At 38.0% G+C, this 27,891-nt stretch overlaps 1 protein-coding gene across 1 annotated transcript; it reads left to right on the top strand.

Annotated features, from left to right (window-relative positions):
- Positions 1 to 5,520: 5,520 nt before the first annotated feature.
- PRL (prolactin) lies at positions 5,521 to 16,660 on the top strand. Its single transcript, XM_043977826.1, has 5 exons — positions 5,521 to 5,592; positions 8,547 to 8,725; positions 9,836 to 9,943; positions 11,834 to 12,013; positions 16,469 to 16,660. The coding sequence occupies exons 1-5, from the start codon at positions 5,565 to 5,567 to the stop codon at positions 16,658 to 16,660; spliced, it is 687 nt and encodes a 228-aa protein (XP_043833761.1). The 5' UTR covers positions 5,521 to 5,564.
- Positions 16,661 to 27,891: the final 11,231 nt, after the last annotated feature.

Genomic DNA, 27,891 nt, shown 5'->3' with positions numbered 1-27,891 from the left:
CCAGTCTGATAGGGAATTATCAAATGTTCTCTTTAGGGTAGAAATACCCAGCTTTATAAAGGGACCTAGAATATCATAGAAAACACAGAATTTCATGCTCAGGAAACATTCCAGAGCTCCTGGGATCATTGAGGGAAGCTTTCAATAAAATTTGACCAGACAAAGGAGTCTGGACAACATCAATTAAATTAGAGAATTTAAAAGTTGAAAGAGACCTCAGAGATCACCTAGTAGAGCCTTTAGCTTTTCAGGAGGAGGAATCTGAAGTCCAGAATATTGAAGTGACTTTCCCAAGGTCATATGGACACTACTAAAGTTAGAATTAAAAACCCAGCTTCCTGGGGATAGTTCTAAGAACACATTTATTTTCTTTTTACCGCATCATGCCTCTATTTGTTTGATTTTCTTGATGTGGCAGAAATCAGTTGAACTGAGTGAAATAATTGGTTATATTGGAGGATTCTTCAAAATGCTAAAATCCAACAGCTTAATACATTAAATCTTTGATGTATTAAACTAGACTAAATGTATGCCTTCAAATGCCCCCAAAACCATTTGTACCCATTCTCTCACTTCCAAATGCATATCACACTTTCTTCTAGATTTAACCTATGCCTATCAAAAATATTTTATTCCAAGTTTTGGATCATGACTTTGGACTTTTAAAGTAATACTTTAAAAATTCACATTCTACATACACACAAAGTTAAGTGACCAAAAGGACAATGTAGAGGACAATAATGACCTCTGGAAAAGAGGTGGTATAAAGGATATAATAGTATATATATATATTACAACTAGGTGCTGATTAATATGAATAATGAATTTTGGGAAATGTTTGCATTTATTTGAATTTGAACTTCACATTTGAAATTGGTCTAGAACCAATCACTATCTTTTACATAATTATAATTTTGAATAGTGTGAATTTGAATACATTCCACTATGTCATGGAATCCACTGTTTGCACTAATCCCAGCCTAATTTTATTTGAAAGGGAATGCCCTGATCATGTAACAGTAGTGAGGGGTGACAATTAGATTTCTTGAATGATATAGTCATATCCAGAAAACATAAGCAATTCATTTTTACACATCACTTTAAGTTCCACAAAGCACCTTACATATGTTAATTAAATCATTTGATTTTTACAACTATGGGAAATAGATGCTATTATCAAACCTATTTTACAGATGAGAAAAATTAAGGCTCAGAGTCCTGCCAAAGACAAAAATATAACAGGCCCTCCCCTATGGAACTTATATTTTGTAATGAGAAAAAACACGTACATATTTAGGAATAAAACCCCAAATAGGATCATGAAGTCAGACACAACTGAAACAACAAAACCCCTAACTACAAAATACAGTACAAATCAATACCAAATTATCTGGGATAAGGGAAAACACTAGAAGCTTATAGAATCAGGAAAGACTTTATACAGAAGATGGAGTTTGAACTGTCTTGATGGAAATTAGGGGTTCTAAGAGGAAGAGCTGGGGAAGAAATACATTCCAGCCAGGAATGTATCTTATACAAAGTCAGGAAGACCAGAGATGCAGTGCAATTTTATTGGACTATAGGATTTTGAAGGAGAATAGTGTGTAATGTAGCTGGAATGATAGAAAGATAGGTTGGGGCCATATTGTGAAGAGCTTTAAATGCCAAACAAAGAAAACTGTGTTTGAACCTGGAAGAAATAGAACCAATGGACTTTATTGAGCAAGGAGAATGATATGGTTAAACTTTTGCATTAGGAAAATCACTTTGGCGGCCATGTGGGAAATGGATTGGAGTGGGGATACTTGAGCAAAAGAGACCAATTAGCATGCTACTGCAATAATCCAGGGGCAGCTAGAGTCAGACACTACTTAAATGATGGAACTACAACTATATTTATGGCATTCTAAAAGCTATGGCATTGAACTTAGCAGTCAAAGCTCTCTGTGTAAAATATTCCTTCATAGCCATCTTTGATATGATATATCCAAGTCCTATTCCCTTCCTCTCCCTAGTCTAGAGGGTTAAGGTGAATGGGTCATTCCAAACCTGTGGTAGACCCTACCTCTCCCTCCTCTCCACCAACCCAGTGGTCCTTATATGAATAAAATAATAAATCTTTCATTTTTCATCTGTTCTTCCATTCCATTTATCCATTTAGTCTCCTAAATGAAATGATTGTAATGAATAAGAACTAAGTATTTAATGACCTACTTCATTTCAGATAACTCACATGATGGGCACAGAGGATCAGCTATGTCCTTCAACATCTCTATGTCCATAAGCCTTTGCAGTGGACTGTGAGGAATGAGGTAATTAAAAATAAAGAATAAGGTCATTATCTACTTAGCAATCAATCAATCTATCGCTAAAGTGCTTACTATCACTATAGTTCCTAGGCTACAGCCACCCTATAGCAACTATCTGACTAATTGCTCTGGTGTGGACCTAGTGATCATAATTGTAATGAAGGGTAACTTCAGAGAGAAACTTGCTTTTTAATTGCTTCATAGTGAACAGATTGCAGCTTAGGTGCATCTATCTAGATTTTTGGCTAGTCTGCTATCAGAGAGAGAAAGTGATTTATAGATTGTGTACATCCAAAAGCAGGGTCGAGAAGAAATAAGTTGATCCTAGCTATCTGCTTTTTTTTTTTTTTTTAGTGAGGCAATTGGGGTTAAGTGACTTGCCCAGGGTCACACAGCTAGTGTTAAGTGTCTGAGGCCGGATTTGAACTCAGGTCCTCCTGACTCCAAGGTAGGTGCTCTATCCACTGTGCCACCTAGCTGCCCTATAGCTATCTGCTTTTGCCTGGCACTGTGCCATTAGGAGAGCTGCACTATGTGACACATAAATGTACACCTCCCCTCATCCCCCTTCTTTCCTAAGGACTTAAGAATGAGAAAATCTATCCAAAGGGCTGATCATATATTCTGAAAGGATAAAGATACTGTGGTTTCTATAGCTGGCTACAGTAGAAATTACCTAGAAAAACCCAAGTTGTGTTTATTCAATGGTGGCCAATTGATGCATCTGGTTCCAAAGAACCACGTTTTCTCCATGTAAATTCATTAACTGGCTTCCTCATTGCTTTATCATACCATGTTTCCTGTTAACAGGATATTGCAATATCTAACTAATGCAAAAGGCTTACTTTATTCAAAATGCCATGATTTTCTAAACTTTCCCCGACTGTTCACACGTCACCCACTTTCTGCTTTAATTTGTTCTGTCTTTATTTTTAAATCTCTCTTCCCCTTAATCAAATGTTGTCCCTCATTTGACATGAGGAAATTAACTGAGAGTATTATTTTAAATGATAAGATTTAGAACTCAGATATATCCTATTCAAGCACACACTCAGTTTTACAGATGAGATAATAGATGGTTTCAGAAGTGAAATGATTTGCCATTTCTACCTCTACAAATACCTTAAATCTGTTTACTCCCTACTCAAACAACCAATTAACTAGTTCAAGCCTTTATTGCCTCTAGCCTGGACTACTGAGTGCTTTGTTGTTTACTTGTTTTCAGTCATGTCTGACTTTTTTGTGATCCCATTTGGAGTTTTCTTGGCAAAGATATTGAGGTGGTTTGCCATTTCCTTCCCTAGCTCATTTTGAGGAAAATAGCTCATTAAGGACACTGAGGCAAATAGGGTTAAGTGACTTGCCCAGGGTCACACAGGTACTAAATGTCTGAGGCCAGATTTGAACTCAGGAAGATGAGTCTTACTGACTTGGGGCCCACACTCTATCCACTGCAAGACCTAGCTGCCTATTAAGTATTGTAGGAACTAAAAATACTTGGGAAATAAAATATATCAAAGTAATACTTGAGTATTTTTTCTTTCCTCTGTCCTCTGTTATTCTCTCTTCTACTCATAGTATCATCCCCTCTTGCCATGTTTGTGACTGAACAGTATAATAATATAGCAACCAAGATAACTCATTCTGATCTGTAGCAGGAAAGCCATAGAGATTCAGAATAGTAATAATCCCATTGTACACTGCCTGTATCAGGCCACATATGCAATATTATTCTCGGTGCTACATTTTAGGAAGGATGTTGAACAGCTTGAGCAGATCCATAGGGGGGCAATGAGGGTAGTTAAGAGCCTCAAAACTAAGCCATTTGAGGATCACTTGATGTAACTGGGGATTGGTTCTACTTGGAGATGAAAGAAATTTAGGGTGAATATGATGGCTGCTTTCAAGTATTTGAAAGGCCATCACATAGAAGAGGCATTACATTTATGGTGTATGGCATAAAGAGGAAATTTCAGGCTAGATGGATAGAAAACATCCTAATAATTAAAGCAGAGGTTCTTGACCTGGGGTCTGTGAACTTTAAAATAAAAAATAGTTTTGACTACTGTGTTTCAATATAATTTGTTTCCTTTATAATCATGTGTAATATATTTTAGGCATTTAAAAACATTCTGATATTGAGTTGCTAGATCTCACCAGACTGCCAAAGAGACCCATCACACCAAAAAAAATGGTTAAGAATCCCTGAATCAGAGATGCTCAGAAGTGAAATGTGTCACCCTGGAAGGAAGTATATTTTCTCTACCTGAATGCCTACCAGTAAAAATTGGGTGACTACTATTTTGGTATATTTTATTTGATATATCCTTATAGGTATATGTATGGCCTGGAATAGTTGGCCTTCCAATGCTACAATTCTGTGAATGTGTGAATACAAATCTCATTCAAAATATATAATATGACCATTGTTTAGATGCCATATTTTCTTTCCTTTTTCATCAGTTGACATGTTCATCTCTTTCCAGCTCCCTTGCCTTTTCTCTTCAATCCTACATGATTTTCCCAGGCTTATTTTCAGTCTTCTTCTTTCACTCTTGACTGGATTTTTGTCCTATGTCTTTTCATTTTCTGTCTGTTCTACTTATATGTCCTATCTACATTCATGAGTTTTCTATCACTTTTTGGGGAAATTTTATTGATTTTACTTTATACCTTATTTTCTCATTCATGGTACATCTTGTTTTCTTTTTTCCCAACCAAAGGTATCTGAATTTTCTCTCAATTTTGGCAGGAAGGAGAAAGTCCTTCAATAGCATCTAAGACTATGGCATAGTCATCCAAGAGGGAATGAGAAAGGACACCACATCCAGGAAATGTTAAAGAAAATGAAGGTAGGGCATTACATAAATGACATCTATCACATTTATTCTGACCCATCCCAACCACCAGATTTCACAGTTCTACTTGTTCTCCTCATTTCCCACCTACGCTCCTAGTCCAGGACAGCACTCTGAAATTAATTAATCAAGATCCTTCTGAGAATGTCAATTTCTGACCAATATGTCTTACCTGAATATGAATAGGAAGTAAAATACCATTTGATGTTTATAATTATGTGTATAATCTCAATGACGAGAGGGGATGATCAGGTAAGGGTTAGGAATAACATATTAACATGATTAACATATGCAGTATGAGTTTCTGAGCCTTTATAAAGCCACTATCTGTGGAACAGGAAACTATAGGACCACCAACTCCTTCTGGTGAAACACAGTGAAATCTCCTTTCACCACCATGTACACCAAAAGGTCATCATTGAAAGGTAGGTACAACTCCTCAAAAATAGCCTAATTATTGACTTCTTTGGCTTCCTTTAACTTTTCTGTCTCTTTGATATTTGGGGAAATATAGTGTTTTTGAAGGTCCTCAGGATTAAAGCCTAGATACTTGTTGCCCTCTCTTCACTCAGCAGTCATAGTATGAGTCTATCCAATTATGCAAAATAGGACCTTCCTAAGAAATTGCTTTGGTTTGAACTGCAGTAAAGTAGAAAGTTTACTGTATGTGGAGTCAATGGTCATGAGTTCAGATCATGGTTCCACCTCTTCATATGACCTCTATGAAGCTATGATAGCTATGAAGCTACCTCTCTGAGTCCTGGTTCTCTCATCTAATAAAATAAGGGGGTCAAACTACATACTCTATAAGGTCCTCACTGATCTAGATTTATGATGCTATAGTCCTATATTCCATGGACCATAATTGGTAAGAATTGAACTTTTAGCTCCCCAGCACCTGTGAAGTTACAGTATTGGCCACAGTAAATTGGAGCAACTGGAATTTTCCGTTACACCCAATTCTTCTATATTCATGTAGACCATGAATTGAATGAGAGCACAAGTTTCCTTTGCACAACTCTTTCAATTTCACTCAAACCATTTGTCACCTTGAACAGCAAGCAACTATTGAAGTCCTTTCCAGTGTCCAGGATTATTTGCAAGAAAAGAAAAATTGGTAAAATTAGGCTGACCCATTTTTGCTTGAATTATGCTAGCTACTCTTTGGTAGAAGGATTTTCTTTATTACATATTCACTAGACCAATAAAATCACAGTAAAAAAAAGACATCTAAATAAGGGGCAGCTTGATGAAGTCAAGGGATTAAGGTAGTAAGATCTGACCTGCATTAAGATCTGGGTTCAAGTCCTGCCTTTGACACATATTAGGGGCATGTATACTGGCAAGTTATTTAACCTCTCACTACCCCATGCAATTGTCTAAGATTGGTACAGATAAGTTCCAATCTGTACCATAGAGGGTGTTTCATAAACCAGAAATTCCTTATTCCAGTGAAATTGAAATCTAGAACACCCTCCCCTCAAAATGAGCAAACAAATGTCAGCTAAAAAGATTAATGTGTAAGTTAAAGTACCTGAATTAGAAATAACTAATTGGACATTTATTGGATTCAATATTTCTGGTGTCTCTGTAATACATATCATATGTGCTATATTGCTAGGAAATTATTGTTTTTGTATATAACGTATGCTTAATGCACATGCTCAATTATCATCTCAAAAGTTTCAAGTTTTTGACAAATAAAGTCTTATGTGGATCATCCCCCTGCACTAAAATGTCTCAACTTATAACTCAGAGGGTTTCTTCCTAATGGGATATGCATACTATGTAGGACTTTCCAAATATAAACCTATAGTATTTATCTATCTCTGGCACATTTTCCACCATTTAAATTATGTTTCCTGGAAACTTTCATTTCAGATAAAAATATTGGTTTATCAGATGTTCTTATGGATGTTTCACTAAAATTATGAAGCAAGATGTTTTGATGGTTCAACTATGTTCCTTTTCTTTTAAAAAGGATTCAACAGTCCCTGTTAACATGTATTCATAATAATCATTTCCCATGTATTCTTTTTGTTTGTTTGTTTGTTTTTGGCGGAGCAATGAGGGCTAAGTGACTTGCCTAGGGTCACACAGCTAGTAAGTATCAGGTGTCAGAGACCACATTTGAACTCAAGTTCTCCCAAGTCCAGGGCCAGTGCTTTATCCACTGCGCCACCTAACTGCCCCACCATGTATTCTGTGTGTGTGTGTGTGTGTGTGTGTGTGTGTGTGTGTGTGTGTGTGTGTTTTGGGGGTTTTTTTGATGAGGCAATTGGGATTGATTTGCCCAGGGTCACACAGCTAGTAAGTGTCAAGTGTCTGAGGGCAGATTTGAACTCAGGTCCTCCTGAATCCAGGGCCAGTGCTCTATCCACTGTGCCACCTAGCTGCCCCTTCCACATGTATTCTTAAGTGGTTTTTGCCACTCTCTTTTTTTTTTCCTCCCATGATCTTCAGAAGTGCAATGCCCTCTTCGGTGATTATTTAGGAAGTAGAATGTTTTCAATTATACAAAAAGAATGGAGACACTAAGTTTTTCAGAATTTTTGGCATATTACATAAGTTTAAATTTTTGCCTTTCAGAAGTAATGTCAGTGATCTTTCTAATAACCCTTGACCCACTAGGTGCTCTCATACTTTCCATGATACCCGGTTCTAACCTCTTATAAACAAGGTTTAGCACCATGTCTATATTAGGTAGGAGGACTAGGCCCCAGTGGGTTATAGTTGATACTAACAAAAGTAAATAAAAATTAAATAAATAAACGTATAGATGAGTGAATAAATGAATTAATGAATGAATAGATAAATAAATGAATAAGCAATGAAATATATAAATAAATGAATGAATGAATGAATAGACAAATAGATAAATGAATTATGTGATGATTATTCCCCTTGGTTTTTAAGATAAACAAAACAAGCAGATTGATTGTCCCAATCCCTATTCATTTCACAAAACCTGTTGCAAGAATTGGACAATAGAGGGTTAAAGTTGCAAATAGCTACATAGCACAGCTGCTGGAAATTTTCTGCAGGAATTCCCAGGACATTAAACTATCTTAAGAGAATGACCTGGACACCCTGCCTCAAAATTAATTTAAGCTCCAAATGTTTGCAAAGAATAGAAGTACTCTAGGGAGCAATACAAAAATGCAGGGAGTGACCTACTTCTCAAACTGTATATATGTGCAAACATAATTATAAATCTAAATTTACACAATGGAAGGTGTTGGCTTTCCCCCCAGCTATTACAGTGCCAAACCATAAAGCAGAGCACTTCAGGAAGAGATAACACTCCTTATGACTCCATTACTTTCAATAATGTCTTCTGGATAGATCATTCTAAACATGTCCATTTTCACCCATGCAGGGTCATTACTGCTACTGCTGCTAATGGCGAGCCTGCTCCTGTCAAGGAGCGTGGAATCTCTGCCCATCTGTCCCAGTGGGGCTGTCAACTGCCAGGTGTCCCTCAGTGACCTTTTTGACCGTGCAGTCATGCTCTCTCACTACATCCACTCTCTTTCCTCAGAAATGTTCAATGAATTTGTAAGTATCTGTTCCATCCCAGAATGACCCCTCTTCTGAACTCTGGGAAAACCTCACGAGTCAAAAGTAGTCAATGGGAAACATCCATGTCTAATGCTAAGAACAGGGCCACTAGGAAAAAAAAAAAGGCTGTTTTGAAGTTATGGTAGCCACCTGTTAATGTTTACTCAGTTAAATGGATTTCCTCCCACCACTTACCACCTCTAGTCCCATCTTTTATATCTCATGGATCCCCACACCTGCTCTTGTGAAACCATGAATATCCCCTAATCATTTCTAAATTAGTGATTTGTTTGGAGTGATTTAATAAAATTAAACACAACTTTATTTAATTCACTTTTTATGTGACACAAGAGTGCTTCCATATCCAGGAAGAGGGAGGAAAAGATGTCAGGAAGTCAAAAAACAATGGGACATTACAAATCCAAAAGACTGAGAATCACAGTTCTTAAAAAATGGAGTTTTCTAATTACAATAAGAGGGTGAGCTAGGGTCATGAGTAACAGAGGTCTCAGAGAAGAGAGTTCTGTTCTCTTTCTGATTGAGCACTTTTTAAAAGTCCTTCGTTATCACTTTCAGGCAAGCAAATACCATCTCATATTTTATTGCTCCATTGAATTCAGTGATATCCAAATGAGAATCTGATTCAATATTTACCAGATGATTGTTTTTTGTTCTGCCTTCTTTTTTTTATATTACCCCCTTTCTCTTCCAAGTCTTAAAGTTTAATATTTTTGCAAAGTTTTGATAAAAGTGAATTTATCTTTAGAAATAATTTTACTATATCTTAGCTTTTCCATCTTTAAGATTACTCAGGTTTTTTTGGAAATCATTTGCTGAAAATATTTGTTCCATCTGCCCTTCGTCCTTTACATATTACTTCACAATCATCAACAGCAATATAAAACCTTATTGAGCAGTCAAATACTGAGAAGCCATTGGGGGTAATAGGAAAATAAGTTAGAAAAAGCATTATCTACTTTATTTTTATTTTAAATTTCTTCATTGTTTCCCAATGATAATTGCCTATCTCTCATAGAGTCGAACCTTCTGCTAATTGTTTTATTTGGTACACTAACAACCCAAACTTATTTGCTTGGACACCTCTAGGATGAACGTTATGCCCAGGGCCGGGGCTTCATAACTAAGGCCATCAATAGCTGTCATACTTCTTCTCTTTCTACTCCTGAAGACAAAGAACAGGCTCAGCAGATCCACGTGAGTCTTATTTCCAGTTCTTTAACCGGAACAATGGGGAGGAGCACAGCAGGGGGGCATGGAGTTGGAGCTGGAAGGGAGCTCATGCATCACCTCATCCAACTAAATGAGGGAGCTGAGGCTCCAAGGGTGACATCTGGGCACAGAGAGGCAGAGCCAAGGTTTCAACTTGGGTTTTATTATTCCAAATCCAGAGTAGTTTTCACTGTGTTGTGTGGCCTCACATAATTATTAAGGGTTCTTAGGGGCAGCTAGGTGGCACAGTGGATAGAGAACTATCCCTGGATTCAGGAGGACCTGAGTTCAAATTAGACCTCAGACATATGACACTTACTAGCTGTGTGACCCCAGGCAAGTCACTTAACCCTCATTGCCCTGCCAAAAAAAAAAAAAAGAGTTCTTTATATATATGCATTATGGTACATTGCAATTTAGACTGTAGGATAAGAGATGTAAAGCTGGAAGGGTCTTCAAAGGCCTCCCATTTACAACATACATGTTTATGGAGGGGAATTTTTATCAGAAAATGATTGTGTAATGTAAGAGAAGTGTTATCGCCATTTCCACTAAAGGCTTACTCCAGGGCCTCACTGTGGTATGGAGGTGACCTTGGGTTCTTGAAACCAGGCTTTGCACCTTGGCTAGAATGATTTCCTTACTCCCCTCCCCCGACCCCCCAGCTAGGTAACCAGGTAGGGCAGTGGATAGGCCTAGAGTCAGGAAGACTTGAATTTATATCTGGCCTTAGACAGTAGCTGTGTGATCCTAGACAAGTCCCTTAACCACTGTGTACCTAAGTTTCCTCAACTGTAAAATGGGGGTGATGATAGCACCTACTTCCCAGAGTTGAGTATCAAAAGTAATAATATATTTGTAAAGCTCATAATACAGTACCTGGCACATAGTAGGTGTTTAATAAATGCTTATTGTCTTCCTTCCTTCCCTCCCCTCCCCACAAAAAACATGTTTGTGATTGCTTATCTTGTCCCTCCTAACTGAAAAGTCCTTCTTCCTCCACTCCTTCAAACTTAACCTTACACTTATCCTGAATTAAAGGAACTCAAGTTACGCTCAGTCTCCAAAAGCACAGGTAAATTCACCAGACCTTGAATGATTTTGTCAGTGCACAAAGCGGAGACAAACAGAGGTAAAGTCCCACTCTCTGCTTTGTCTTTGTAAGTGGAAACTCACAGTGAGGGAGGGATGCTTTTTACTCCAGTACATTTTACTTTTAATAATAATAATAATAATAATAATAACTTACAACAAAATATTATTTTATTATAAAATTAATTGTGTAATAATTATAATTTTGTATTATTTACCTTAAATGTAATATATTGTTATAATTTATAAACTTTAATTTTAATATTACAATCGATGATATAATAGATTCTTTATTGAAATTTATTACTATAACAATAACTCATTTATATAATGCCTACTATATAATGCACAGTGTTGTGTACTTTACAATTATCATCACATCTGATCCTGGAAGGTAGTTTTCTGTTACATAGAATAATTATTTCCTTTTCATCATAAAGTTCTCTTCTTTCCATTTTCCCAGATTTTAAAATTATTTCCATATATAATAAACCACTTGGAATTCTCAAGGCAGCTGCATGTGACAATGGAAATATTGCCGTATTGGGAGACAGAGGATCTGATTTCAAATCTTAGTTCAGCTCCCTACTACCTGTGTGACCTTGGGCAAGTCATTTATCCCTGGGCTTCAGCTCCCTCAGATGTAAAATGAAAGGTTAGGGCTAAATAACCTTGAAGATCCCTTTCAGCCCTAAATCTATGCTTCTAGGATCATATGGAGAAAAGATCACACTCCTCCCATAGAGTTGGTTTTAATGGTCTCCTCTTGATGTCACTGCACAGCATGAAGACCTCCTGAATTTAGTGCTCAGGGTCCTGCGTTCCTGGAATGAGCCCCTGTTTCATCTGGTCACAGAAGTGCGGAGTATGCAAGAAGCCCCTGACACCATCCTCTTAAAAGCTGTGGAGATTGAGGAACAAAACAAACGACTTCTAGAGGGCATGGAGAAGATAGTGGGGCAGGTGAGAGGAACCCTTATTTCTTCCCTATTTCTTTCTCTTTCTCATTAATGAAAATTAAAAGGCAGAATAGTGTGGGGGACTGGGGATGGGTGTGGAAAACAAGAAGACCTTTCCTCTTTTCCAGGAAGAATGCGTCTACAGACTTTTTTTCTATTATCTTATGACTTAGAAAAGCAGGAGGTTGTAGAAAGCCAGCAGCTTCTCTCTAATGGTTTTGCTTTCAACTCACTGTGCCATTTGAGCAGCTCATTCAACAGTGACCAGGGCTTCTGAACTCCTTGGAGACCTACCTGTAGAGAGATGTCCACCAGGATACAGAAAGATGGGTGGTGGCAGGTTGGAGAGGGAGACTACAAGATTTGGCTTGAAGCACTAGCATGAAGGTTCTTAACCTGATGTCCACAGGATCCTACCAAAGGGGTCCATGGGTAAATTTCAAGGTGTCTGTGAACTTGGATGTGAAAATAATATTAGATAGATAGAACTTATATATAATACTTTATATATAATTCTATATTTATTTATATGATATTATATATATATATACATACACACACACATATATACTAACATAACTAAAATTTAGCTTTGTTTCCCCTAATCATTTAAAAACATCATCCTGAGAAAAGAACCATAGGCTGACTTCACCAAACTGCCAGAGAGCTCTTGTGCTTGCACTTTCTCTCCCTCTCCCTCTCTCTCTCTCTCTCTCTCTCTCTCTCTCTCTCTCTCTCACACACACACACACACACACACACACAGAGAAAGAGAGAGCACAAAAAAGAAGCCCTTCACTAGAATTTAAACTTAGATCCATTGAATTCTGGGTCTTAAAGATGAGTAAAGTTGGTATTCAGAATAAAGTATGAAATACTTGATGGAACTTAATGCTGACAGCCCTTCCTGAGAAGGCTTCACCAATGTAGTGCGATCCCATTCCTACTCCTTTCTCTTCAAAGGGTGAAGATAGAAAGGGGAAATGAGACACTCTCAGAATACTTTGTCTCCTGATGGCAGTTCTGGGAAGGCTAAAAGTGGGGAAAGAGATTGAAATGATAAAGACATAAATATGTTTGATTCATCACCTGCAATGCAAGGGGCGGACAAAAGATAGAGTTGTCGCATTTCTTTTTCTTTCTTTCTCTTCTCTTTCTTCCTCCATTTCTACCCCCTCCATTTCTTCCTCCCTACTCCATCATGGGCTATTTACTAAACATCCATTAAAACATTCAGTACAATACACCTAGCAAAGCACTACCATAATACTCTCCCACTGATCTATCCATTTTTGAAAGATAGGTGAGCACTGAGTGCCAAAAGTTAGGAGACTGAGACTCCTAGAAAAGGAAAAACAATTACCTAGAACATGAATGGGTATCCAATCAACAGACTGGGTTCTACCAGTGGATTTAGTGGATACCTGTTTGTATCCACAAAGTAAGAAGGGGGAGTACGGGTGGTAAAGGGACCTTTTCAGTCATTCTGCTCAGGGGTCCAGGTTTGAAACAACTCCAATATGTTTAGTCTTTTTAAGATTTGCCTTTTTTTTTTTTTTGCAGGTAGGTAGTACAGCAGATAGAGTGGTGGGCCTGGAGTTAAGAGTTCAAATCTGGTTCAGAAATTAACTAGGTGTATGAACCTGGGCAAGTCACTTAACTCTGTTTGCCTCAGTTTTTCATCTGTAAAATGAGCTAGAGACTGAAATGGCAAACTACTCCAGTATCTTTGCCAGGAAAACTCTAAATGGGGTCAAGAAGATTGGTACAGGACTAAAACGACTAAACAGCAAAAATAATGTGTTCAATCTTTCTAGGTTTTGCACTTTCCTCCCATAGTAGGGACTAATACTACTTGAATTGTCTACCTGTGCCTACAGAAATGTTTTGAACATTAAGGAGCTAATGTCCCACAGACCTAGCTGAGGATCTTCAGAAAAACAGCACTGTCTGAAAGCACAATACAGTTATTGAAGCTATAAAAAGAGAGTGATGTCACATTATCACACTCTTTACTGAGGATATGTTTTATGGGCCTTTATATCCTTTCAATAGAGGAACAATCTTGTTATGTCTACTGCGCATTAGAAATTTATTTTAAGCTTTACAGGTATAAAGAAGGGGCTTTTTTCTATTCCATACTGTGACCGATATTTATTACTTCAACTAATTAATTTATGTTATGCAAATTCATCTTATTCATTTCCCCAAATTTCTTTCATTCTTCCTTTTTCTTTCTTTCATTCTTCCTCTTTCTTTCTTTCATTCTTTTTCCTCCGCTTTTCTTCCCTCTACCCCCCCACATCATGACCTATTTACTAACCATCCATTAAAACATTCAGTATAATACACATAGCTAAGACCACCATAGTAACCTCCCAGTGATCTATCCATTTTTGAGTGCCACCCCATGAAGGAATCACTTTTGAAGGATGGGCAAACACTGGATGCCAAAATTTAGGAGACAGCCTTCCCTGGAAAAGGATAAGCAATTACCTAAGCTATACAACCAACAGATTGGGCTCTACCAGTAGAGTCTAAAACCTCCAAGTTAATTGCTGCCACTGAGTTCTTTCCTCAGCTGTGTCCATATTTCATTTGCCTAGAATTTCATTTGCCTAACAAGACAGGAAGTGTTTAATTGGTGGTAGAACTCCCTCCCTCCCTTAACCCTAACATATACATTACCATCAGGACCCCTTCCCCAATTCCTAAGATTCAGGGACTTTGATGTCACTATTTACTAGTTTCTCTAGCCACACTTAGGATTCTCAAGGAATGGGGAAAATATGAAGTACTTCTTAGGAAAAGGTTGAGAATCTCTATCCTAAAAGTCTTCTCATTTACCTTCTCAATCTTGAATAATTCAACAAGTCTTATTAATCCTTATTACTAGATTATTAGAATTTTATATTTATTGTTATTAGCAATAAAATAACCATAACGTATATTTCCATTACATTTTAGGTTATGCCAATGAGGGAAGCAGAACAGTTAATCTGTGGGAAAGGAAGGCAGATTCTACTACTACTAATTAGCAGGGAGAGTCAGAACCTCATAATTATAAAATTATATATATAGTAAGAGAAAATTGTTTGAGGAGGGAGAGAGAAATACAGTGAGAATGACAGAAAAATAGAGAATGGCAACAGAGAAAGAATGAAATAGACAGAGAGCAGAGTAGCCTTTGTGGTTCTATTATTCCTGGGTGACTATCTCTTTAGGACTCTGTCTTCACCTGTATTACTCTGTCTTCCCCTGAGGAAGTCCTGAGTGCCAGGCTGTGTTACAAGTATCCAGAAGTCTTGGACACAGTAAACACTAAAGAGTTGGTCAATCACAAGTCTATGGTCACAAGAACTACAAAAACTATATCTCCAACAATACCTTGGCCCTTCCCTATTGTCTCAAGTGTTACTGTGTCAGAGGTCAAGGTCCTTGACATTTCAGTTTACAAAGTGATTCCACATATATTACATGTTTTAATCCTTAAGACAGTCATGCCAGATAGCACTCCCCAACATTCTCCTCACTTGACAGTTGAGAAAACTAAAACAGGAAAGTAGAAGCTTAGCAAATGTTTGTGGAAAGATGGTGACTTTTCTCTAAGATCATACATCGAGGAAACAGTGGAGGTATATGCTGTTTAAATCCAGGTCCTCTGCATATCATGTAGTTTCTTCAACACCTCAAAACTTTTGGGATACTACTCACCTCATCACCTTCATATATGAATTGTGCCATACAAAAATATATAGAAATAGGATTTAAAAGCCAACAAAACACAAGTTAAGTTATGGTAACTGGCCAAGAGAAATAGGACCAAGCAGTTCATATTCCAGAGAAATAAGAGCCACCCAAATAGAATAAGAGTGGAGAGCTCTTTTAGACCTCTCATGGAAATACCAAAGTCTATATTTAACAGCAACACATATTTTTGAGCCCCCCACCCATATTCCACCTGTCTCCTCTTAGACAAATATAAACTTCATTTCCAGGCATATGCAGGCCAGGCAAGCCAAATATGCAAGTATAAGAAGAGAGGAAATCATTGAGTAAGATATTTTGCTCCAGGTACCTAGTGATAGTAAATAGTTACTCATAATATTTGAGTCATAGATTTAGATAGACCCTTAGGAGTCATGTAGGCCAGCCATCTTATTTTACAGCTAAGGAAACTGAGGTCTAGAGAGGGTAAAGGACTTTCCCAGGGTCACACAGTAGTAAATAACAGAGCTAGGGTTTAAACCCAGGTACTGTGATTCCAAATACAGTGGCTTTTTCCCAGTATAGTGCACAGCCTTCAATGTTAGAACAGTCCATAAGGACTCCCTAATATATTTAGCCTAAAGAATCCCCTATGCTTAGATCTTTTCTCTGTATTTTACTGCCTAGTCTATCAGGAGAAATAAGGAGAAACAAAAATGTATAAATCTTCCTGTTCTCTTTGGTGGTTTAGGTTCATCCAGGTGACAGAGAAAATGAGGTCTACTCCGTCTGGTCAGGACTTCCATCTCTACAGATGGCTGATGAGGACACACGTCTCTTTGCATTTTATAATTTACTGCACTGTCTACGAAGAGACTCACACAAGATTGACAACTACCTGAAGCTCCTGAAGTGCCGGCTCATTCATGATAGTAACTGCTAAGCCAACATCTCCCTTGTTCCTCCCCAAAATGGTCTCACTGCTCTTACTGATTCCTCCCTTGGGGAGATCTCTCTAGCTTTCTTGCTTCATAATATATGCTTTTCTGAAATGGTTCTCCTATTAAAAACAAAAACATGCTCCTAGAAAACTCTAATTGGCTGCTTCATCTTAAAGACAAACAAGGTCAATTTGCCCAAATTCATGGAATGGCAAATCAGTGGTAAAGCCACCATTAACCTTGAACCTCGAATGCTTCATGCCAGCTAGAGCATTAAAGGACTGAGAACCACACTTTGCATATTAGACAAATAAACTACTGTCAAAGAAAAAAAAAAGAAAACAAGTGTAAAGTGTTGCAAATATTTGGGGCTCATATCTTGCCTGCTCATTCTGTTTGGAGGTAAATCATAAGATCATAGATTGAGAGCTAGAGCAGACCTCAGAGGACAAGTAGCCTGAGTTCCTCCTTTTATAAATAAGGAAATTGGGCTGCTAGGTGGCACAGTGGATAGAGCACCAGTCCTGGATTCACGAGGAACTGAGTTCAAATCCAGCCTCAGACATTTGACACTTATTAGCTGTGTGACCCTGGGAAAGTCACTTAACCCCACTTGCCTCACCAAAAATAAATAAATAAATAAGGAAACTGAGGGAGGTTAAGTGACTTGTCCAAGGTCAAGTAGGTAGGAAGTGACAGATTTGGGACTCAAACCCAGGTCCACTGACTGTAACTTGATTGCTCAAATATTTATCCAGCCCTATGAAATCAAGCCACATTCAAAAGTGCAGCCCTCAACCCACTAAGACATGAAACAGAAGCACTAGGAAATTGACATCTAGATGATTTAAAGGTGAGATGAAGGGATGAAAGGATCTGGTGTATGTCCATGTGCGGGTATGTGAGTGTGCACACACATGCATTCCTGCCTGTCATGGTACATGAGAGTCTGGTCCTTTTGAGTTAGAGACCCATGAGGTAAGATTCCACCTCAGGGGCAGCTAGGTGGCTCAGTGGATAGAGCACCGGCCCTGGAGTCAGGAGGACCTGAGTTCAAATCCGGCCTCAGACACTTAACACTTACCTAGCTGTGTGACCCTAGGCAAGTCACTTAACCCCAATAGCCTCACCAAAAAAAAAAAAAAAAAGAAAGAAAAGAAAGAGAAGATTCCACCTCAAACCCAGTAGGACAATTTTTTTTTTTGGTGATTCAAAAGAATCCTGAAATCATAGATATGAAAAAGATCTTAGAAGTTGTGCAATTCTATTCCATTAAACACACACATTTGTCAAGTGACTACCATTGGCAGGGCACTATGCTTGATATTAGAGCTATAAAAATAAAAACAATGCACTTTCTGCTTTCAAAGACCACACAGGATGATAAATATAAGTAAAACAAAAAGGAGAGGATCATGACTGCAGAGGTGAGGTACAAATTAGTGCTATTCTGCATGTGAGGAAAGTGAGAATGCTTTCAATTGGAGCTATCAGGATAGGCTTTCTTTAGGAGAAGGAATTGATGGGGGTGATCATGAGAGAAAGAGAGCAGTTAGATCAGTAGCTTAAGGTGGGAGCATGGAAGAATTACAGAATTTCAGGGTCAGAAGGTACTTCTGAGGACATGCAGGCCTGAACCTGAACATCCCCATCAAGTGGTCGATCTTCACTGGAAGACTGCTAGCAAGGGGGAACCTGGTATTTCCTGAGGCAGTCTGCTCCACTTCTGAATAGCTCTCATTGTTGGGAAGAATTTCCTTATGGCAAACTTCAATCTGTTTTTTTACCACTTCCACTCAGGGCTCATAGTCCTTAGCGCCCAAGGGGCTAAGCAGAACAACTATAATCCCTCTCTTGCATTGCAACACTTCAAATACCTGAAGACAGCTCTCCTGTCTCCACTCACATATCCCCTTCTGAAGGCTAAACACCCCCTGTCCACAGGATTGTAGAGTTAGACATGGAAGAGACCTCAGAATTCATCAAGTCACAGATCCTTTACTTCACCCCAACACACACTAACTCCACCATTTTTACATATGGGAAAAAACAACTTGCCTATGGTCTCAAAGATAAAACAATAGCAGAGCCAGGATTGATTTGAACCCTGACTCCCCATGACATTTCCCCCACTCTGCCAGGTTCCTTCAGTTCACTCTTTTTGGCATTATCTCATGGGAAGCTAGGTGGTGCAGTGGATAGAGTACTATCTTCCCAAGTTCAAATCTGGTCTCAGACACTTACTAGCTGTGTGGCCCTGGGCAAGGCACCTAACCTGGTTTGCCTTAGTTTCCTCACCTATAAAATGAAATGGAGAAGAAAATGGCAAACCACTATAGTATCTTTGCCAAGAAAAACCCCAAATAGGATCACAAAGAGTCAGACATGACTGAAACATCTGAACAACAACCACAACTAGACTTTTCTTTTTGTCCACTGAATGCTTTTCAGATTTTCAGTGTTACTCCAGAAAGGTGGCATATAATACCTAAAATAAGCTCTAACCTTGGTGGTGTACAATAGGACTTATATTTCCTACATGCTGGACACGATCTCTGGATTCAACCTTAGCAGTATTGACTATCATATCACATTGTTGATTCATATTAGCCAAGTGATTTAATAAAGAATCCAGAACTTTTTCATTTGAATTCTTGTCTAAGCCTGCCTTTCACCATCTCTTCTTCTTGAAGTTGAATTTTTTTAAACCAAATGTCAGACTACACATCTAACTCTACTAAGTTTTATCTTATTAGATTTGGAACATTATTATAGTCTATTAAAAAAAAAACTTTTTGGAACTTGACTCTGTAATCCAACATGGTGGCTATGAATTCTAGGCTAGCACCATCTGCAAATTTAGAATATGTGTGTCTTCTTTCAAGGAACTGATAACAATGTTAGTTAGTGCTACAGGGTTAAATGCACATCTTTCAGGCACCCATCCCCTTTTTGGTCAATAATCAGGTCTAGACTAGCCATTCCCCTTACCATTTCTTCTACCTTCTGAGGAATGAAATAATTATTGAGGCAAGAAGAATTTGTTAAACCTAAGCCCCTTAGTCAGGGGGAAAAGGAGCCAGTAGAAGACAGGGTATTAGTACAGTTAGTGCTGGCTCAGGTGGCAGGAGAGAGCCATGTTCAAATCCCATCTCCAATATTTACTGCCACTTGGGCATCTATGAGTACACCAGTCTGAACTAATTTTTTTTTTTCATTTAAGTAATATGGGCCTGGCTGGGTACCTGTAGTTCAAAGTTATTGCAAAAGTCAAATCAGACCATGAACACAAAACATTTTGAAAACCTCAAACTGCTATAAAAATGTCAGCCATTATTGTTATGGTGAAAGACAAAGTGAATGATTGATAGAGCAGCATCCTAGAGGCGGTGAGAGGTGATGGGATCAAGAGCACAAGTAGAAGGGTTACCCTTGACAAAAGGGGAACCACTTCATCCTTTGAGACTGGAGGGAAGAAGGAAAGGCTGTGTAAAGATAGATTTTAACGTAAAGGGGGTTACATGGTACAAGCCTCTGCCTCCAAGGATGAAATCTTTCTACAACCTCTCTGAAAAAATAGTCAAATAAAAATGTTGAAATACAATTTAAATGATATAAATATATTTTTTAAAACACTATGAAAGGCCAAGCTAAAAATAGTTGGCTTTGCAAATCATATAACCTTATGGATACAGGCATTCACAAATAAAGAAATCCCTAGTTGCCTTGTATTTTAATCTACTATCATCAACTAATCTCATGCTATTGAGAAATTTACATTTCATAATGGAGCTGGCCCTGAAGTGTTTACCATATAAAGGTCTGACTGACAGCAAGGCAAAATCATGCAAAAACAAACACAGAGTAGTGATAGAGTTATAATTGAGAAACATTCTCTTTCCTGGGAAATTAAAAAGGGAGATAAAGGAGAAGGGAAATTCAAATATCTATGATCCCTCCATCTAGGCTACCCAGCAGGCTTTCAGATAGGCTTCAGGAGAGGCTGAAAAAGCACCTGGAATTATGCTCTATCTACTTTACCAGGCCTCCTCTCCTGTTCTCTTGATTCAGACCCACCCTATCTCTCCTTCCTTTCCTTCCTCCTCTCCATTTTGATACCTGACTCAATTTTCTCCACTCATTGAAGTCCATCTCTGTTTGCTATTGTATGTTGATCAAATTTCTATGCTCTATTGTATGTTTATCATAACCCCATTCTTGATGTTACCCCCCAAAATTTGTTGGGTTAATCAGAGATCCAGATAGATGTGGGCTAGGCAAACCCAAATGACTTCTGGGGCAACATGATACAGTACGATACAATGGATAAGGGATCTGGGTTTGGAGCAAAAGGACCTAGTTTCTTCATCCATGAAATGAAAGGGGTGCAGACTAAATGACCTTTAAGGTCTCCTCTAGTTCTAAAGCTATGATCCTATGATCAAGTCACTTAACCTCTATGGCCTCAGTTTCCTCATCTGTAAAATGAGAGAGCTGACCTAAGTGACCTCCGAAGTCCCTTTCATCTCCAAATCCATGAAACTATGAGACTTTCATGATGTGTCAAAGTCCTGTAAGGAGATTGGGATTGCAACAGCTTTTCAGATATTGTTCTACAGGGGTTTGATTCCTTTGCTAAATAAAAATGAATTATGCCAGCCAGCATGCTTACACCCTATCAAACACAGTCTTCAAAACGTGGAAGAAATCTTGTTTAGGAACATAAAGAAGACTGAATTAGATAAATTGACCCTGCTAAAAGATAAATAACCCCAGGAACTCTTCTCTAAAGGATGTAAATTAGGAGGAGGAAGTTGTTGGTTCACTCATGTTCCCAAGCATAAAAGAATTGTATTTTTATTTAGGCAAAGAGAATTATGAAAATTTAGCAATTCCCTAAACAATTCAACATCTTACCTACCACTCTGCTTCTATTATACCTTATACTTAAAAACAAACAAACTGACACATATTTCCTTCAATTTGCACATATATTTCAGGATTTTTGTTGTTGTTTTTTTTTTTCGGGGGGGCAGGGGTTCCATAGTATTGATAGGAGTTGATAAGATAATTAATTTAGGTAGCCCATTGGTTAGAGTTCTAAACTTGGGTGTCAAGCACACACAAATTCAAATCCTGCCTCTGACATTCACTAGCTGTGTGACACTTTGCAAATCACTAAACCTCTTCCAACCTCAGTTTCTTCACCTGAAAAATAGGAATAACAATAGCACCCACCTTCCAGAGTTGTGCAGGTCAAATGAGATAACATGTAACGAAAGCATTTTGCAAATGCTAAAGGGCTATATGATTGCTAGCTAACATTATCATTATCTAGATGAATGCTTCAATATTCTAAGTTTTGTCTGCATGTGTAGGCATAGCTTTGGATGGTTTCTTTTGCAAAAGTGGCCCTCCATATTGACTAGATCCTGTGATTTATGGCTTATAGCTTTAATGATGCTATAAATATATATGGCACTGCACAGGTGATAAAATTGCAATGAACAAATAAATGCTGTCCCCTAGGGAACTTGGAACAAGCAGCACAGCCGTTCAGGCTAGCGACAGAAAAACAGATATGCCTAAAGCAGGCAAGAAATAGCTTTAGGATCCTTAACAAATGGAATATTTCAGTGATTCCAAAGGATTTTTTTTTGCAAACTCTTTTTTGCTTTGCAAATTTTTAATATCCCCATTGCCCCCATCCTGATTATCAATGAAATTGGGAAAGATGAGCTCTAATGCTGTTCTATTTCTAACATTCTTGGTGTTCTAGGGAATTATACAGCTGGACCATCAGCCCCTACTTAAGCAATATAATTAACAGCTGTGCTCCTTTAGGCTGGTATGTATTTCATCTATGAACATACCCAGAGCATCACACAGTAAACTCCAATATTTCTACTTATATGTCTTTAATGTACCTTCAAACAATTTTTATTTGGAAGTTAAAATGACTATCAGAAAACATTCCAGCAATATCTTCTTTCCTCAGGGCTTTATGCTTCTGTTTATAGATGTCCCTCCATAATTGAACACAGAGGGGAAAATGTACTTTTTATGGTAGTGATTTTTTTCATTTTCTTTCATTTATTCAACTGGGAAGAGAAAATAAAAAAATATGAGCAATGGAGCCTAACATACTAGGGTACATCTATTTGGGGCAGGCATATACCCCCATACACAATCCTTACTTTGGCTGAGGTGTGTTGAAGACTGCTCATACTAGCTACAGAAATTCTACTGTTGAATTGTTTGAACACTTCCATCTCTGAAATCTGCGAACTCTACAAATCTGGGCTTAACTAGTGGTATTGTTGATGGTCCAGACTTAAGAAAGCAAAAGCGAAAATATTAATAATGCAGATTAAACTTAACAGTATGGCATGCATTTTTCTAGAGAACCAGTTGTTAAAACATTTAGCTGCATTGCCATTGAGCATGGGACACATTCAGAGGTTCTGTTTTCTTTTGGATCAGATGAGGATTTAATAGGACATATTATAGTAAAGTGACTGCAGAATCTTTGAAGGCGGTGAAGAGAGTGTGACAAATGCAAACAAGAGGGTGTGAACAAATTAACCAGCTAATATCACTGCAATTTGTCAGGCAATTTTCATAGTCCCTAATTCATAAGGTTAGGTCTCATATATTTAAAATCTGAGTACTCCCCCTAAATCCTCCCTATATTCTCATTCTCTCTCTCTCTCTCTCTCTCTCTCTCTCTCTCTCTCTCTCTCTCTCTCTCTCTCTCTCTCACACACACACACACACACACACACACACACACACACACACCTTTGTTTTTATATTTATATGAGGAAGAGGGAAATATATTCTGGGCTGAGGAAGAAGAATCATAGATTTTCATAGTTGGAAAGGACACTGGGGCTATCTATTCCAATTCATACATGAACCAGAAAATTAACTCTTGTTTATCAGTGCTTTGGGAACAGACAGGTGGTGCAATGGATAGAGTGTGAGGCCTGGAGTCAGGAAGACTCATCTTCCTGAGATCAAGTCTGGCCTGAGACAGTTAGTAGCTGTGTGACCCTGGGCAAGTCACTTAACCCTGTTTGCTTCAGTTTCCTCATCTGTAAAATGAGCTGGAGAAGGAAATGGCAAAGTATTCTAGTATCATTGCCAAGAAAACCCCAGATGGGGTCACCAAGAGTTGGACTTGACTAAAAATTGTTTCAACAGCAGCTATAATGCTTGCTCCCTTTTTGTCTAAAGTTCATTTTTTGAACCTACTGTAGTAGGTTCTCAGCATTCTCAGCAAGAGATTGAAGTCCTCCAATGAAGAAAAATTCACAAAGTCCCTATTCAGTTAATTTGTCTTAGATAGCTCTAATTCTCAGGATTTTTTAGCCACACAACAAGCCTAATTTTTTTCCTCTTTGTAACATCCATCCATTGTTCCTAGATCTGCATGCAAAACAGGACAAATTTAATCCCTCTTCTATGGAAAAATCTTTCAGCTACTTGAAGTTACTTCTCACATCCCTCCTGTGTCTTCTCTTGCCCAAATTAAATATCCCCAGTTCCTTCTAATGGTATGATCTCAAAGCACTTCCTTCACCAGTAGGTCCTTCCTTAATAGACTCTCATTATTGGGGCCCCTACCTGGTGCAGTGGATAAAGCACTGGCTCCTGGATTCATGAGGACCTGGATTCAAATCCAGCCTCAGACATTTGACACTAGCTGTGTGACCCTGGGCAAGTCACTTAACCCTCATTGCCCTACCCCCCCAAAATAAATAAAAAAAATAAACTCTCACTATTTTTCCCCAAACATGACTCACCATCTCTTCACCTTCCTCCTAAAAATAGAAAGGGAATTAATGAAGTAGGAGCAAATAGATTATAACATGTATTTCTGTAGACTTTAAAGATGAATAATAGTCTTAGAACTGGAAATCTAGTCCTCTCATTTAAGAGGTGAGGTACTGAGACACAGAGACACAAAGTGATTTGCTCAAGATCACACAAGCTAAGATCTATGCAAGAATCATCTAGGTGGTTCAGTAGATAGAGCAGTGGACCCGAGTTCAAATCCAGCCTCAGACACCTACTAGTTGGTCAACTTTGAGCAAGTCACTTTTAACATCTATTTGCCTCTTTTAACGTCTGTTTCCTTTTGTCTAAAATAGGAATAATAATTGCATCTACTTCCCAGGGTTATTGTGAGGATCAAATGAGATAACTGGAAAGCACTTAGCATAGTTTAAGGCATATAGTAAGCAATATAGAAATGTTAATAATTATTATTGAATTCATGTTCTTTGACTTCAAAGCCATGATTTCCACTATAAACACAATAATTAACATAGTAATATATTATATGTAACACTATAATATAGTAATTTCCCTAGTAATTAAAGTGGAATTCCTTTATAATTCTGGTGTCAAGGAGTGGAGCTAGGTCCTACATAATAGGCTGTGCTATATCTGGATATTTTGTGAATTGTTAATATATCAGGAATCATAATCTACTTCCTCATATATCCAAATAGGTATAACAACAAAAAACAATTTATTCTGCAATGACTACACACAAGGTTGGCGCAAAGACAAATAAATAAATCAATCAATCAAAGCTCCTCTCAAAAAGCTTACAAGTTAATAGGGGAATGAGACAAGCATGGATAGGCATATAATATGAGACTGAATGGGAAAATGAGCTAGATGAAGGCAAATAGCACGTAACAACAAATTAAGTAGGGAGATAGCTAACTCCTCCAGTGAAGTCATCTAGTAAGGAGGCTTTGTGGTACCCAAGTTAGGCCTTAAAGAAAAAGAATTCAACAAGTGGAGGTGGGGATTGAGCTCATTTTAGACACGAGGGATGGAAGCAGGAAAGGGCAGGAAAGGAACAGGGAATGGCTAGAACATTGAATAAAGGGAAGTATTATGGAATACATCTGGAAAGAGAAATAGGAGCTAAAGCATGGATAGCTTTGAAGGATGAAGAATTTATCTTTGACCCTCTAGCTAATGGGGAGAAAGTGAAGGCTTCTAAAGAGGGAGTGACATAAATCACACACACACACACACACACACATAAATATATATATATAAATAAGGAAGATCACTTGGGCACTTTTATTTTGCGTGGGATGAATTAGAGGAAAGAGAACCTAGAGGCAAGAAGACCAGTGAGGATACTATTACAGAAAAGATCTAATAAGAATTTGAAATAGAGTAGTAGCAATGGAAGTGGAAAGAAACCAATTCTACTAAAATAAAGTTATCAATATATTTTTTAAAAAACCCTCAAGTTCACAGATCTCAGGTTCAAAGCTCTTGCTACAGACACATATTAAGAACTTAGAGTATTTTTTTATACTCGGGACTGACGTTGCCTACTAATGAACATTAATTTGCCTACAGGTGAAAACAGATTTCCCTCACCTGTCCAATTACAAGTAATTTTGTCCTTTGCAAGCCTCCTATGCAGTCTGGAATCCACCTAAGATTTTATATTGTGATTTTCATTTACAATTGATTATTTTATCTGTTCTATGATATTCTGGAAAGCATTTGATTTCACTGTTATATCCACAGCACTTAGTATTAAAGCATAGTCGGTGGAGATTAAAATGTTTATTAAATGACAATGAAAAATATATAGGCAATCCCTGACTCACACTCAATTTACTTATCACCCAGACATTAAAATAACCATTTCTAAACTTTCTACCCTCATCTCCTACCTCACTGCCAGAACCCCTGCTGCCTTTGTCATCAGAGTGGTGGGTGAAAAGGGTGAGAGCTTTCACGGAAGTAAGGGATGGAAAGAAACAGAGTCTAGAAGAAGAGTGAAAGAACAAGTTAAGGAAACATTTCCTATACATAGCTTCCCAAGCATAGCAGGCCTGCCTAAGCTGTCTCCCCCTACCAACATATGACCAGCCCATTGCCTGTTTTTTTTTTTTTTTTCAAAAAATTCCATTAAGGATTATGATTATTTAGGTCAACAAAGTGTAACAATTGGAATGACACCACCTGCTGGAGACTCACTGTAGGAAAGCTCCACCATGAAGAGAAGGCCTCTGAGGGCAAGGCCATGCAGCTTTTCTTTAGTGTCAGGAAGTGATGTTTGCTTGTGGGAGGAAGACGGGGTGAGGCTGGCTCTCTCACTCTCTTTACTCAGGACTCGGGTGGAGAAGGGAGTGAGAAATACGCTCTCCCTTTAATAGATAGATGAATCTAGGCCTTTCTCTTTCTCTTCACCAAATTCTTATTCTCCTTAATAAGTACTTAAAAATCTAACTCTTGCTAAAGCTTATAATTTATTGGCAACCACTCATTAAATATTTTAGACAGTATAGCTAGAATTTTAGCCCTTTACAAAGAAGCCCTCTTAAAATGTAAATATTTCTAGGAGAATTTAGGATTTCTCAATTAGAAAGGAGAGGTTAAAAATAACAATAAAAATAATAATAACAAAAGAGCATTTGTGTAGTACTTTAAGTTTTGAAAACCTTGTAAATATTATCTCATGGGACAGCTAGGTGGCGCAGTGAGTAAAGCACCGGCCCTGGATTCAGGAATACCTGAGTTCAAATCTAGCCTCAGAACTTGACATCTACTAGCTGTGTGACCCTGGGCAAGTCACTTAACCCTCATTGCCATGCAGAAAAAAAAAAAAAAGAAAAAGAAATGAGGCCCCAAAAAAGCCTCTTTAAATAGACAGACAGACAGACAGACAGACAGACAGACAGACAGACAGATAGATAGATAGATAGATAGATAGATAGATAGATAGATAGATAGATAGATTAGATAGATAGATATTATCTCATATCTTCACAATAACCCTGGGGGAATAGAAGCTATTATGGTCCCCATTTGACAGATGACTAAAGAGGTTAAGTGACTTGCCCAGGGTCACAGAGCTAGTAAGTATTTAAGAATGGATTTGAACTTAACATCTTCCTAACTCCAAGTCCAACAAGTTCTAGACTTGGTCAATAAACCTGGGTTTAAATCTTGCCTCTGACACACCAGCTATATGTGTCTCCTAAATAGCACCTCTGGTGTGAGGACTTGCTGATAACTTTACAAGACTAGTCATAAAGATTTTGGCAAGCAATTGTCATCCAGCTGTCACCTGAGACTCCAAGAAGCTGTAGCATACTCAGTGGCCACACCCCAGTAAAGTTGTCCTAGCAGATGGACTAAACCAGGTTGAGGGCAACCAACCAGCTTCAAGCCCAACAATGAG

This window comes from Dromiciops gliroides, chromosome 1 (assembly GCF_019393635.1).
Source record: "Dromiciops gliroides isolate mDroGli1 chromosome 1, mDroGli1.pri, whole genome shotgun sequence".
NCBI classification, from domain to species: Eukaryota; Metazoa; Chordata; class Mammalia; order Microbiotheria; family Microbiotheriidae; genus Dromiciops; species Dromiciops gliroides.
Note: the sequence above shows the minus strand (reverse complement) of the source record. Positions and strands in the feature narration are given on the sequence as shown.